This window comes from Hippocampus zosterae, chromosome 17 (genome assembly GCF_025434085.1).
Source record: "Hippocampus zosterae strain Florida chromosome 17, ASM2543408v3, whole genome shotgun sequence".
In the NCBI taxonomy this organism is placed as follows: domain Eukaryota; kingdom Metazoa; phylum Chordata; class Actinopteri; order Syngnathiformes; family Syngnathidae; genus Hippocampus; species Hippocampus zosterae.
In genome coordinates this window covers 9,713,251-9,727,816 of record NC_067467.1, presented here as the reverse complement: position 1 = coordinate 9,727,816, position 14,566 = coordinate 9,713,251, and the positions used below count along the sequence as shown (strand labels likewise).

At 45.0% G+C, this 14,566-nt stretch overlaps 1 protein-coding gene across 2 annotated transcripts in view; it reads right to left on the bottom strand.

Annotated features, from left to right (window-relative positions):
• grin2ca (glutamate receptor, ionotropic, N-methyl D-aspartate 2Ca) overlaps window positions 1-14,566 on the bottom strand; it is a 45,720-nt gene that overhangs the window by 14,437 nt on the left and 16,717 nt on the right. For both annotated transcript variants that reach the window (XM_052048450.1, XM_052048451.1), the window contains exons 3-4: window positions 6,208-6,809; window positions 847-961 (exon numbers count right to left, since the gene is read on the bottom strand). In XM_052048450.1, the coding sequence (XP_051904410.1) occupies window positions 847-961; window positions 6,208-6,809 (717 nt within the window). The remainder of the gene's footprint in view (window positions 1-846; window positions 962-6,207; window positions 6,810-14,566) is intronic.

Below are 14,566 nucleotides of genomic sequence, written 5' to 3'. Positions count from 1 at the left end.
AGCCTCTGAGGATAAAGACCACAGTGCTGAGGTACCGTGTTCGATTCCAGCTCTGTCTTCCCTGTGTGAAGTTTGCATGTTCTCCCCGTGCCTGCGTGGGTTTTCTCCGGGTACTGCGGTTTCCTCGCATATTCCAAAAACATCCATGGTAGGCCAATTGAACACTCTAAAATTGTCCAGAGGTGTGGTTGTGAGTGTGAACGATTGTTTGTCAATGTGTGCCTTATTGTGCCTTGGCTGGCAACCGCTTCAGGGTGTCCCCCGCCTACTGCCCGAAGACGGCTGGAATAGGCTCCGGCACGTCCTACGACCCTTGTGAAGATGAAGCGGATCGCAAAATCCGTAAAGTCTGACTTGATACTTCTCCATCTGAAATGCTAACCCACTTGAAACACAAATCGGAACCACAATGCCTCTTGACCGGCACGGAAATGCACCGGCCGTTCGGGAAAATAAACACTTTCCCCAAATTCCCAATGGCCACTGATCGTGACGAAGCAAGATTGTGAGACTTGACTTCTGACTTGCTTGGCTGGACTCAAAATGTCGCAGGGAATGGTCTTGACTTGTGTGATTTTTGCCACGGTCACGAAGGACTTGAAATTTAAGAATCGAAGCGCGACTTATGACTTGCACTTCTGTGACTTACCCACACCTCCAAATTAGCCAGCTCAAGTGCACGCGCCTGACGGAGTTGACGGCGGCAGGCGTGAGACGATCCTTCATTAAGTGGTTCACTGGTGTGAGCGCAGCCCTCTAACTAGCCTCAATAACGAGATCACTGATGGATGAAATCACTCCCTGCGCGGCTCAAAGTCGACTTGTTCTGAACTGAGCGTTCATTACCTTGTCCCACTGCCTCTCTCGGTCCAGCGAGATGATGTTCATTGCCGGGTTCACCAGGTAGCCGTTGGCATTGAAGGAAAAGTCGTTGTGCTCCCAGGTTATGTTCAGCATGTGCCTGAAATGAAAAGACAGAAGGAAAACCCACAGGCCAGGTCAAGTCGGTGACCCAAAAACAAAAGAAGTGATGTTTGTTGCTTCCTGTTCAGTCTGCAGGAGGTGTAGTCGATTTTGTTCCCAAAGCACGGATCGCTTCTTTCATCCAGCCCACCGAGTTACATTATCTCGTTCGCTGTCAGGGACATTTATATTCATCAACTGAAATCTAACCGTTTACTGCCACCCCTCGACTGTATCACATTTGTCAAGCATGTTTCTTAATGAGGAGACGTGGAAAAGCGTTTCGCCCAGCTCGCCTGTGAAATTCAAACTTCTGCATATCTGTCATGATTACGAACGGATGACAGTCGATGCATTACTTTTGATTTGGGGTCAGCACAGATTTTGAGTTGAAAATAAAGAATAGGGGGTGAATATCGGCTCGTCACGTCGAGTTGGTTGACAAAAATCTTCTCACTCAAAATTTGTATATTATTGAGGTACTATGTTTATCTTGCAAATCATTCCAAATCCACAAAAAATATATTATAAAACCCACTGTAAGTGAAACGAAGAGATGTTTGTCATATACTGGTGGGTGATGGTAATACAAATTTTATCTACAGTCGAGACCTTCATACTCATTGTTCGGCACCCACAGACTGGCATTGTTGCAGATTACCCCAGCCCACCAAATATTTTTCATGTTTTGGAATTTTTTTTCAACAAATTTTCCTGCAGTGCATGTTGAATATTGATCAGTGTTTGCTGAAGAATTCTTAGGGATTGTAAAAAAAAAAAAAAAAAAAAAAAAAGAATCCACCAAAAAAACACCAAAATAAAACATTCTAATTTTTATAGTGCGGCCCGGTGGTCCAGTGGTTAGCACGTTGGCTTCACAGTGCAGAGGAACCGGGTTCGATTCCAGCTCCGGCCTCCCTGTGTGGAGTTTGCATGTTCTCCCCGGGTCTGCGTGGGTTTTCTCCGGGTGCTCCGGTTTCCTCCCACATTCCAAAAACATGCGTGGCAGGCTGATTGGACACTCTAAATTGTCCCTAGGTGTGAGTGTGAGCGTGAATGGTTGTTCGTCTCTGTGTGCCCTGCGATTGGCTGGCAACCGATTCAGGGTGTCCCCCGCCTACTGCCCGGAGAAAGCTGGGATCGGCTCCAGCACCCCCCGCGACCCTAGTGAGGATCAAGCGGTTCGGAAGATGAATGAATGAATAATTTTTATAGTCGTTTCTCATCGCTGATGTATTTTACATTTTCCAGACTTCATATATTTTGTTGATGCCATCCCTGGAAGGATTTAACCTGACAAAAAATTGTGAGCCACATGGGAATGATTGATCAATTTAAGCAGAAAAATATTCAAATATGAATATTAACCCTTTCATGCACCCTGTAACCTGACCACAAAAAGCTGTCCATTGTAGTAACCGCTGTCCCTGAAAAGGGTTAAAAAAACAGGAGCATGTGGATTTCATCGTATTGATTCATGAAATTTGTACTGGCCAACGGGCCACTGTTAATGTCGAACCCTGTATTAAAAGTATGAGTGGTGTCAGTATCATTGACGACTCAAGAGTGAGTACAGTTATCAGTCTGGAAAAAAAAGTGGTATGAAATAACTCATCATCTACTGCAATGTAAGGCTGTCCGAGCGTTTTCTATCTGGGTCCTGAAACCATGTTGAATTTCAAACGCGAGCCGCTCCCCCTCTGTTTCGTCCGCCTCCTCTGATTGCTCGTTTTCATCACTTCCACAGCTGTTAGATCAGAACAGTGGTGCCGCTTGCGCACCTCTGCCATCACTCCAGCGGAGGTGATCAAAGTGAAGAGCCCCCCACACCCCCGTCGGGTAATCTGTGATAATCCAAATGACAGGTTAACTCTTTCATTATCCAGACAGCAATGTAGTGAGAACCGTAAGGCTTTGTTCATGTTTGATATGCAAGAATGTAAGACCAAATTGGAAAAGCTTTCTTCTGTATGCTCCACATTCAATACGTAGGTGCTCAAATCGTGCCCGCTGGGTTATCTCGAGAGAGATCGGTGCAGAATCAAAGCCTGGGATAGTGTTCCATCATTTCCACCTTTTTTTTCCCCCATTGGCAGTTTTGGCCTCACACAAGGCAAAGTTGTCTCCCCGACAGTGATGACACCAGAGATGTGTCCCATTAGCAGCGGAACAGCTGTCAGTGTCCCGAATAACCTTGTTGGAATACAAAAGATGCTTTCTGCCACATATGCTGATCAATTATGTCAACATTAAAATGCTCATCTTTACCTCTATTAACCTTTATTTTTTTCACGTTCACCACAATTACTGCTTTCCTTATAATTCAAGAAGAATTAGTCAACATTTCTGAGCCGATGTGCTGTAAAACGATTCCTCATTTCTAAGCAACTATTTCCACCATTGAGAATATATATATATTTTTTAAATAAAATTCACCTCAAACCCAGAGGAGAATCAAGATTAAAATATTCGGTGGGCGACTTGTTAGCACAGCTCACAGTGCTGAGGAGGTGCATGGTTCGATTACGGCTGCGGCCTTCCTGTGTGCAGTTTTGCATGTTCTCCCGGTGCCTGCGTGGGTTTTCTCCAGGTACTCCGGTTTCCTCCCACATTCCAAAAACATGCTAGTCAGGTTATTGGAACACTCTAAATTGTCCCTAGTATGATTGTGAATGTGAATGATCCTTTGTCAATTTGTGCTCTACGATTGGCTGGCAACCGGTTCAGGGTGTCCCCCACCTAGTGCCCGAAGACAGCTGGTAAAGGCCCTTGTGAGGATAAACAAATCAGAAATGGATGGATGGACAAACACCCTAAATTCAGCAGTTCTATACTAAGTAAAATAATTCCAATGTCTCAACATTCAGTCTTCCAAACGTTTATCTTTTTTTTCCTCCAGATTCGTCATTTTTTATCCACCCAAGAGGTTCAGCATTCTTATGCAATTTCAACAGAAAGCGCAATATCTAATTCATGTTTTATTTACTCCAAGTTCCATGGCAAAGGGTGAGGTTAGTTGTATTGTTCTAATAAACTCCTTTTCATTTTATTTTTTTTCTTTAGGATTTCTAAGGACAGGCCACACCTGCCTGTCACCAGCGACTCCCCCACACTCAATTCCCCGACCGTCCCGGAGGTATAAAGGCGTGATGAGATAGATGGTAGCGGGTGAGGACACAGTTTAGGGGACTGACAGTGGCCATAAATCTGCAGCACCGCACCAAATAGTCCTGGATAAATAAATGAACGTTTTACGTCTTGAGATGTGAAATGGTCTTTTCAGGAAGTGTGCCATGTATCCACATTGCTAGCATGTCAGGCACAAGCGAATGCCTCCAAAACTCCCCCCACAAATCGCCTTTTTATTTTAACATAAACAAAAAACAGCGCCTAATGAAGCATTGGTAAGGCCTTTTTTGGCGTGGAAATGGAAGTTGCCTTCCACCACAACGCGAAACTGATTCTGCTCCTCATCACTTTGAAAAAAAGAACTATTTGCAAGATGGGGAACGACAACTCTCGGTCTTCCCCAGTGTCCCAGGGCAAATATATGATAGACCTCCCAAAATAACTTGAGTAGGTTTATCTGTGGAAATATATTAACAGCATGTCTGGGCAAATATTCCGGTGAAGAATATCAATGTTTCCCTGGTGGACTCAATCAATTCACTCAGTCCCGCATTGACCCCTTCCCGGCGCCGCTCGGAATCGGATAAACCAATTGGATATCACTCTCTCTCACATTCTCCGTGCAGCTCGACTCAATCCAAACATGCATTTGAATGAGTCCTTCCCCGAGAGCTTTCCGCAACAGGGCTTCCCTCTCCAACTCATGAATGACTTGCCACATAAATAAACATTCCGTCACTATTTCATTGCAAATTTATGATTTGGCGTTTGCGGCCATTCATAAATAGTCCCTGGCTTTTACCGCAATCGAACAGTTTGACTGACGGCAAAAAAAAAAAAAAAAAGGACAGACTCGAGTGTCCCCAATTGTTTCCCTAAAATAGGGTGTCAAACTCAATTTTGTCACGGGCCACATTGTAGTTACCGTTTCCCTTGGATGGGCCGTTTTGACTGTGAAACCCTATTGATAAGTAAAGAATCCATCCATCCATTTTCTGAACCGCTTGATCCTCACTAGGGTCGCGGGGGGTGCTGGAGCCTATCTTCGGGCAGTAGGCGGGGGGACACCCTGAATCAGTTGCCAGCCAATTGCAGGGCACACAGAGACAAACAACCATCTACGCCCACATTCAAACCTAGGGACAATTTAGAACGTCCAATCAGCCTGCCATGCATGTTTTTGGAAAGTGGGAGGAAACCGGAGCACCCGGAGAAAACCCACGCAGGGAGGCCGGAGCTGGAATCGAACCCGGTACCTCTGCACTGTGAAGCCGACGTGCTAACCACTGGACTACCGGGCCGCCCTGATAAGTAAAGAATAATGGTTTATTCAACTATTTTTAAAGTAACTCCAATGAGGGGTTTGCTAGCAGGAAAATGCTGACAATATCTCTTTTTTTACTACATATGAGAATTAGAAATTTTGGAATGCAATTTAGCAAACATCATGGAAGTTGTCATCTTTGATTTGTTTTCGCAGGCCACATAAAATTATGTGACGGGCCAGATCTGGCCCCCGGGCCTTACATTTGACATCTTTGCCCTAAAGGGATCTTCATTTCCGTTGCTGTTGGCTTTATCAAGGCCTTTGTCGGCGAGCTAAGCGCAATAGTGGAATTTGAATTACTGTGTCAGGTAGTTGGGAAAGACGAAGCTGCGCAGCCTGCGGGGAACAGATGTCTTGGGAGGGGGGGTTGGGGTGGCGGAATGTGCAATATTTTATCAAAGCAATTGTTGCCGATTTCAGGCCAAGGATATGTCTTTACAACAAACCGTCAGGAAAAGGCCGAGGGCAACATGGCGCCAATGCATCTGAAAAATTGCTTGGATTGTCAAATACCGGTAGTTATTCCCACTACTCCCCTGAAGTCTCCTTCTGGAATCATCGGAACATGCTGTAGTCGGCTTTTCCTGACATTTTTGTGGTGGCAGTATGATATTTTGAGGCGGTTTTACGTCAACTGGAACTCTGGACGAGTTGAAAGGAATTCTGGAACAGTTTCAAGAATCTGAAGCTGAAGGTGTTTGCGCTAACTTCACGATCTGAACATGTCATCGTCACGTGGCCGTCAATTCCACGCCAGCCTTCAAGGCATTAAAAAGTCTCATGCTTACCTGAAAAGTGTGTCGTTAGTCGCCAGGGTCTTGACGGGATTGTGGCAGTCGTTGTGTCCCTCCGGCAAGAAGCCCCTCTGCTTGCGGTAGCTCTGCACGCCCTTCACCACGATGGCCACGCCGTCCCGCACCCTCTTCCTCAGGCTCAGCCTCCAGCGGTCGGTGATGATGCTGATGAGCCCCACTGGGAAGCTGTCGGGTGGTGACATGTCTGGGTTGCCCACCGCCAAGCTGGGGATGATCCAGATGTAGCCCGGCCCGACCAGTCCGGCCTCGACGGCCATGGTGAAGAGGTACTGGGCCTCCTCGTGGGAGCAGTAAACCAGGAGCACCTGGGCGTCAATCTGCTGCAACAGCCGTCGCGCCCGGATGTCGTTGGTGGTGTCGGCGGACATGTCGAACGTTAGCACGTCCTGGAGCTCCCACATGAAGTAGCTGGTGTCAATGTAGGCCTTGACGTAATCCACGTAGGCCTCATAGCCCGGGTACAGGCTGGTGATGACCACAAAGCTGTCCCAGTTGTACTCCTCCATCACCTTGAACATGCCGTTGATCTGCTGCTCGATGGACGAGCCCAACTGCAGGAAGTTGGAGCCCTCGCCCTAGCGGAAGAAAAATCACGTCTGGATGAGAGGTGACAGAAGTACTCACACTCATTGGGCAGGTGTGGGTAACCTAAGATCGATAAACTCTCAATTAAAAGTAGCCGCAGGTGTAGCAGGACGGGAAGAAAGTAGTTGTGTTTTGTTCCGTCCCACCACCAGTCCGGATGAAATATTTACTCAGGAGCAAATGCAGTTGCTGTTCATCAACAAGCCAAATAAACACTCAATTTCTGTTGTGTAATGTTCAGTGAGAACCTCTCCGTCATCTCGTAAGTGACTCTTGGCCATTCAGACGTGCCTAAGTGCTCCCGGAGCTCCAGACTCCTTCATCACCTAAAAGCACGTTATTTTTTGCCAAGGCAAGATCCACCTGTTTGCAAATACAGAAGGAATGCTACCATCCATGTGGCGGGTCTCCCTTTTTTCATCGGCGACCTTGGCGGAGGATTCATTGAAAATTAATATGACCAAAAATATTCAGAGCGAAGCAAAATCTTGCGGTGGACTTTTACTGAACTTCAGGTCCTATAGGAAGACGGTGTTTCTGGTGGAATCTGTTCATTGTCACAATCAAAGATTGGACGAAGTCAGATACGCCACGATCTGGGCGTCACGGTCTTGTGCATGCGGTCATACGACTGAGTGCATGGCGGTGTCGGTCCTTAAAGGACTTCGTCGTCACGGCAAGTTCGGATTATAGCACGGAGCTTTATTTTCCGAAGTATTAGCCAATCATCTGGTTTTAATACAATGCTGACCACAAAAATGTCCAAAAAAATGCACTGCTGGGCCTTGAGCTTGATCTTCCGTACGGCCGGCCTGAGAGCAATGTACCCTTTCAAAGCCCCCTAAACTCGTGCCGTTTGCTTTTCCGACAACCTATCACGATTAAATCACTTGTCAATAGACACATCAGTTTTTTAAAAATCTCAGAACAGTGAAAATCTGGCTTCTTGAAGATACGCACGTACATATGGTCTAAAAAGGTCCTTTGTCAAAAGGCAGAGATGAGCGTGGTTGCTTTAGAATAGCGGTGCTGGTGGAATGATGCTATTTTATGATGAATTATGGGTAGACTCCAAGCACAATTCTGTCTTTGGTTTTGGGACTTTTCCTAGCATCTCTTGAACCGTTGTGTTTTAAAAACTACCGGATGATCTTGACCTTCTCCTCCGTGGGGGAATAAAAGCGCTCTAGTGAGCGAGGTGAGGGTGGGGGGCCGAATCCTCACAACTGAGGCGAGAGTGGGGTCAAGTACCCCGAGACTGCGTGCGGGTCTGTGATCTTGTTCCGCCTGGCTCCTCGGTGTCCTTGAGAGACCGCCCGGTGATGTATGAGCATCTTATGAGTCCCGACGTCACAGCTAAATCCACCCACTTTCTCAACGCTGCTGAGTGCTGGGGAAAAAAAACCCTCTTAGTTCTCTCTCGCTCCTTTTCAACCGCCACCGAAGAGAAGCACAAAGATCAATGCTATTCCAAGTATATACAGTGCTAACTTGACTTACAAGTTTGATTCGAACCGTGACCAAGCTCGTTACTCTGTATTTCCGCATATCAAATAATTTTGCCATCCTTCGAAATGCCATTAAATCCTTTCCAGCACCCTCCAAATCACATTGTTGTTTTTTTAATATCGTCGAAGTTCGTTACAACATACCTCGAAGGGCATAAGGAACCTATACATTATAACGGTAGTTCGTTGGTACCATTTCCAACAAAATGGCCGCCAACTATGATGTATAATAGAGTATGAACATTGATCGGTGTTCCTACTTCATCTCTGAAAACATTCAGTCAGCAAATGTTACCCGCCATAGGCAAATGCCAGCATCGCTTACCAGGCCAACTGTCACCATTTTACGAAGTCTAGGCTGAGCTTCGTCTGGGAGAGCTCACTTTTGACAGTGAGAGACAATTTCAGCCTTCGCAGACAGCGAAATATGCTTCCGTTTACCAGACATGTTTTCAGACCACGTGCTCAGGGACTGCGACGGGGCTTCGCAAGTTACGGCAGGAAGTACAACAATGTATCGAACCAATCGGTAGCGTTGCAAAGTAACTAAGGGGAATCCCGCTTTGTCCATTTTGTTTATAAGCAAGGTCGCGGCTGCAGTTATCATCCAGCGATTTGTTGTAACGAAGGCCTTTTTTCAATTTTCATTTGGAAAAAAAACATCTTCTGCTGATGAGGCTGTTCAAAGCTTTTTGTTCTTGGCTACCATTGGTTCCACATTGAGGCAGGAATGATGGAAGATCAAGTCGGAGATGTAAAAAAAAAAAGAATTACAAATGTGAAGAACCTGCCGCTTCTCTCTCTTTCTCAGGAGTCTTTCAGGGGGATGTATCGGGACTCGAGAGGTCGCAGTTGCTATAAAATGGCTTTTACAAAACCAGGTCAAACATTCTTTTTGACAAAACAGCTGTTTGTTTTAAGACCGAATTAGTTTTGAATCAAGGTGAAAGCTAAAGGAGCACTTTAATTATTCTCTATTGTTAGTGTTGCAGCTCCGCGACAAAAAGAGCTGCAATGTTTTTTTTCTTAACGTACACTTTAATTCTTTAAAGCTGTCAGACGAAGACAGACACTTCCTGCCTTCTCTTCATCGTTCGGCTCGAGAGGCGTTCAAAGACCGCCTCCAAAATCGTAAATTAATGGTACCTTCAGCGGCATTAAGAAAATCTAATACAGTGAACAAAAACAGAAAATCTAGCAAGGAAATGACAAAATAAATTCAATGGGGGTGTTTGTGAACACACAACAAAGGATATTTTCTTTAAACATCAACAGAGAATTCGGAACCGGTTCCGTCTCCTACATTAGTATCCAAAGTCTCATATTTTAGGAAATTAATTTTTAAAACGGTATACTTGGTGTATGAAACAAGATGTGATATCATTGCAGGAATGATGAAGGTTAGAAGCACTACTTTGACTGTTCTCAGTGTCAGTGCTTAAAGTTGTTATGCCGAAACCCCCAAGTATTTCATTTTCTCAAGACCGATATGAGCGTATGGGGACATTTTCCAAAAGTCAATGTACCGCTGTATTAGACTGCTCCTTTATGTCCTAAAAGTTACAGCAAACTGGAAAATAGGAACATTATCTTTGCTTTTCATTTCATCTTTGCTTAATTAAAACCACCGTATTTATATCTTCCAAGCGTGCCAGTACAGTAAATTAATTTCAGTTATCAGTGAAATGGTTGAGCGTAAGGGAGGTGCCACCAGAGGCTGATTGGTGTACGTCCGTGCGTAGCTGCGGCAGAGCACAATTCACTTTATTGCCCTACCGGGTCAGAACGCGACTCTTTGCCAGAGCCAAGCTTCTCACACAGTCAATCAGACTCCGTTAACACCGAGTTGACTGATAGCGCGCTACACGAGAGGCCCCGGGCACTGCCACTGGCCACCCCAATGTGCTCTGAATTGTAGCAGGGATCCCTCACTAGTCCCTTTTTTCTGCTGCTCTTTTCAATTAGTTTGGATCAGATTCAGTTTTGTCAACAAAACGCAGATTGCCTCTAACAAGAGATGCATCAACTGTAGAAATGGGTGACGCTGCAACAGCTGCCAGAACATGTACTGTGGACAGCAGTTCAGTCATTGACTTTCATAAATGTCATCCAACACAGTGGTTCACAACCCTGGGCCGCACAGAAGAATAAAGAACTTATATTAGTGCCTTTTTATTTATTTTGGAATATGAAAGAGGTTTTATTTTGAAAAATGACCGGCCCACTCTGCATAATATGCGGCGATGTTGAGTCCTATTTTGCATGCACTATGTATTTGCGGTGTATATTATTTTGAAGGCACGTTTAAAATTGTTGCGGCCAGATAGGAAGTTCCTCGTGTTATGATTCGTGTTGATCATTATGTTTCAAAAATACCACTGTTTTCCTGCAGGTCATATAATATTTTGTTGTATTTATTCATCACACCTCAAAGGGCGGTACCTGAAAATATTGTCTGACATGAAACCGGTCCGTGGGGAAAAAAGGTTGGGGACAGCTGGTCTCACAGTTGAATTCAAGCGGTGGCCATATTCATTTCTGCAAGACTGTTCGATTGTCATCACACCTTACAGGATTCTCCTCATTATATACATAGAATGTGCTAGATAGTGAGAACAATTCCGTAGTCCGGAACGGAGAGACGCTCTTCCACAGAAGCTTGTAGTAACATTCCGTAGTCCTAAAGAAGATTAAAGTCACTGAATGGAAAGCTTAGCTTTTTTCCGCGCTCAGACTAAATTTACAGTGGTAAATATGTTCACGAGAACGCTTCATCCCATGGACAAACTCGGCTCGTGTCCCGCAGGAGACTCCTTCAGTCCCCACCTCACGAGAATTGCCGTGAAGACACCTTTCGGAAAGGTCTCCGCTCCCATGCGAAAAAGCTCTGCCCGGCTGCAAGATTAGCGGCTGTCGGACCCGATGAGCGTTCGACAAGAGCGGCAAAGCAGCGATTATCTGCAAACAGCTGTTTGCGGGAGAGCGAAACGGCACTTTTATAAATCTTAACAGGGACCATATGGAGTCCCTACCTGCACTGAAACACTTTCATTTGGCTGAAGGTGACCGGAATGACTCGGGTTGCTCTATTAATAGACTCGGGATTGCGTCCAAAAAAGCTAAAGGAAGGCGGAGATTGATATCAGTTGGCTGGAAGAGGCTTACAAGCACAATGAAAAAAAACCAAAAAACGAACAGAGCAATGAATAAAAGGGGGTATGGTGACACGAGTGAAGTGCTGCCATCTCCGCTTGGTTTTCTGCAAAGAGTGACTTCCGGCTGCCGCTCTTTGGCCGCGACATATGGGCCGACTGCGGCATCCTGCCTAGCCCCACGTCAGCTAGATCCCGCCCGGCAACCCGAAGCAGACACACGATTCCCTGATCGCTTGCCATGGCTGGAGCCGAACCAGATTAGCAAACTGCAGACGTGCGCCGAATTGGACCACAAAGAGTCTCTGTGACCAGAATAAACATAGTAACATGGATTTTGGAATATATTCAATTCAACACAAGAGTGGGCACTTTTCTTGGACATACACAAAACTTTATTGGGAATTAAGAATGAATAAAAACATGGCCGTGACTGCAATGAAAATGAGAGGAAATGTCAATACAGCCGTACCTCTACTTACGAATGTCTCTTCATACGAAATTTTCAAGTTACGAAAGGCCTCAACAGGAAAATATTGCCTCTTGTTACGAAAGAAATTTCAAGATACAAAAGGTAAAAATACAGTGTGGGCTGCTCTAATTACAACCGCTCTGCCATTGTAATACCCAATTACCCGAGCATCATCCTGGCATCCCATTGGCTAAGAGGGACCTCTACAATACTTGTCTTTGTGTGTAGATAGATAAATAGATGCATATGTGTCTTTGGAGCTTCCTCGTCATTCGCCCCTCGGGCCATGAGGCGTTCCGATAATTTTACGGAAATGTCAATCACCCAGAAAAATGGTTCACCAGTCGGGCGATCGCTCACTATGCTGATGTTTGCCGTGGACATTTTGGAGGGATTGTTAAAAGCCGACGAAAGCAAATGTCCTTGGATCAGTTCTTTACAAAACGCCAGGCAAAAAACACTTTTGAGACACAAACTAAAGAGATGCACAAAACCACAAGGATGCAGTTAAAAGTTAAATGACCATCATTTTTATTCTTTACACTATTATTTGTTTTTTACATTATGCACAACTCTAATTTATTGTTCAACAATCTAATTGTAACATGTGTTACATATTTGGATGCGTTTTTATGCTTCAGAAACCATTTGTCTGAATTTTGGGGGAGGGTCTTGGAATGGATTCAGGCATTTACATGCGTGTCAACGATACAATGAACTTTTCCATCATATTTGCATGTATTGAGATGTAATAGCAGTCTCGTTTCGCTCTTGTCACAGCTGGTACACGATTAGCCAAGACAAAAGATGACACTGGCAATTAGACTTTGTAAGGACCTCTTGGCATATCACCACATGACTTATCCGCCGGCAGTTAGCGTTCCTCTCTCGCTAATTACTGGCGAGCAGTCCTATTTCATCTCAACGGCCGCCTTTGTCGCAGCGCGCCCATTTCGTAATACGCCTGTTTGCACGCTAATATATTCCGACCGGGTCACACCTGGAAGAGAGGTGTTAAAGAACGGAGGTGAGAAATGGGAGGCATTAGCGGCTGAGAGCTATCACACCCCAGAGGCCAGCGCGAGGACAAGGTCAACCCAATGTCAAACGCATCCACTGTTCCATTCGGTGCAAAACAGACCGGCCGAGCGGTAATCGTCATTTTTTTCAGGCCGCGTTCCGCACCGCTCACGCCGTGATAATGAGGTATTCTTGTCGGACGCAAGCGTTCAAATGTGCATATCGGGGGTCCTGCTGGGGTGAAGCAAATGTGAGCAAATCCAATCAGCGCAATTTGATTCAAGTGAAAGGAGCAGACGCCAAAGTCTACAGTCATGTAGACAATTGCTCTTAATTATTCACGAGATCATTTGCTGCTAGAATCGTAAATATGACAAGCCGCAACAACATGACAAATCACGAGCACAGCTTATTTTAGTGTGTGTGTGGGGGGGGGGCAACATGATTTTAATGTACAAGTGAATGAAGTTATGAGCTTGTTCATGAAATGAATTAAATTCAGAAGTCAAGATGCCACTGAGCCCCCTCAATCCCAGCCTTTTACTGGATTTTGACTGATCTTGAAAGGCCCACAGATTATTTGGTTCTAATGCTTTATAAACATGGAGCCTACCAAAATAAAGTTTGGACTCTCTTCTTTCTGTAGAAAAAAACATCGTTTCTATCTTTTTCCATTCATCAGCAATCGGCATTAGAAAATGGCTAAATTTCAAATTCAAATTTAAATTCCTGAGCAAAAAACAGAAAGAGCTTTTTGTAAAAGCATGTATTTCAAGCACGTGAGGCACCACTGCCACCTACTGGTGGCTTTTTTACATGTTTTACACTGTAAACGGCTTATTATCATTCACAGATTGCATAGGCCCTACTCCTCTCTGTGACGCAAAAAAAAAAGATTTAGACGTACAAGTACGACCTTGGTAGGTGAAGCCTAGTCTTGTGGAATTAAAGAGTTAATCAAGGGCTTGCACACTTTGATACGATTTTTGCTGTTTTTGACTCTTCCCAAGCGATGGCTATGCCACAGAGCTGCGAACTCTTGCGAGTGTTTTCGAGGCTAGCGAATGTTGCGTTCTCGTCAGGGGTTCTGGGTCGCCGGCCATTCAGCAACAGTTTTCGTGGTTTTTACTTGTCGCGGCTACATTTTCAACATGTTTAAAATTCCTCTGTGGCAAAAAAGTACAGGCGAAAGGCAACATTCGCTACCTTTGAAAACACTCGCAATCGTTGGAAAGTTACAGCTCGCACAACGCTGTTCAGCTTTGACCTAGTTTGAGAATCACTGTCATCAGCACAAGTTAATCAAAGAAAATGACAGCCTGCAAAAGTTGTCTGGTGGCACGAAAAGTCATGTAAAGATGACTAATGTCCATTTTGGTTGAGCTAATTAGCACTCAGAGGACCGGGCGTGAGATAATTAGCTGTTATTTCATCCTGTGTTAAGCGCTGTAATTATCCTTGACCGAGTCTTTGGGTGGGTTGACATCAAGAGAATATGAATTTTGGGTTCTTTGCGATAAGAACGTCGACTCGACGGCCGTTTGAAATAGTTTGCTCGACAAATTGCTGATGTCATGCAAACGGGAGTCTGCAAT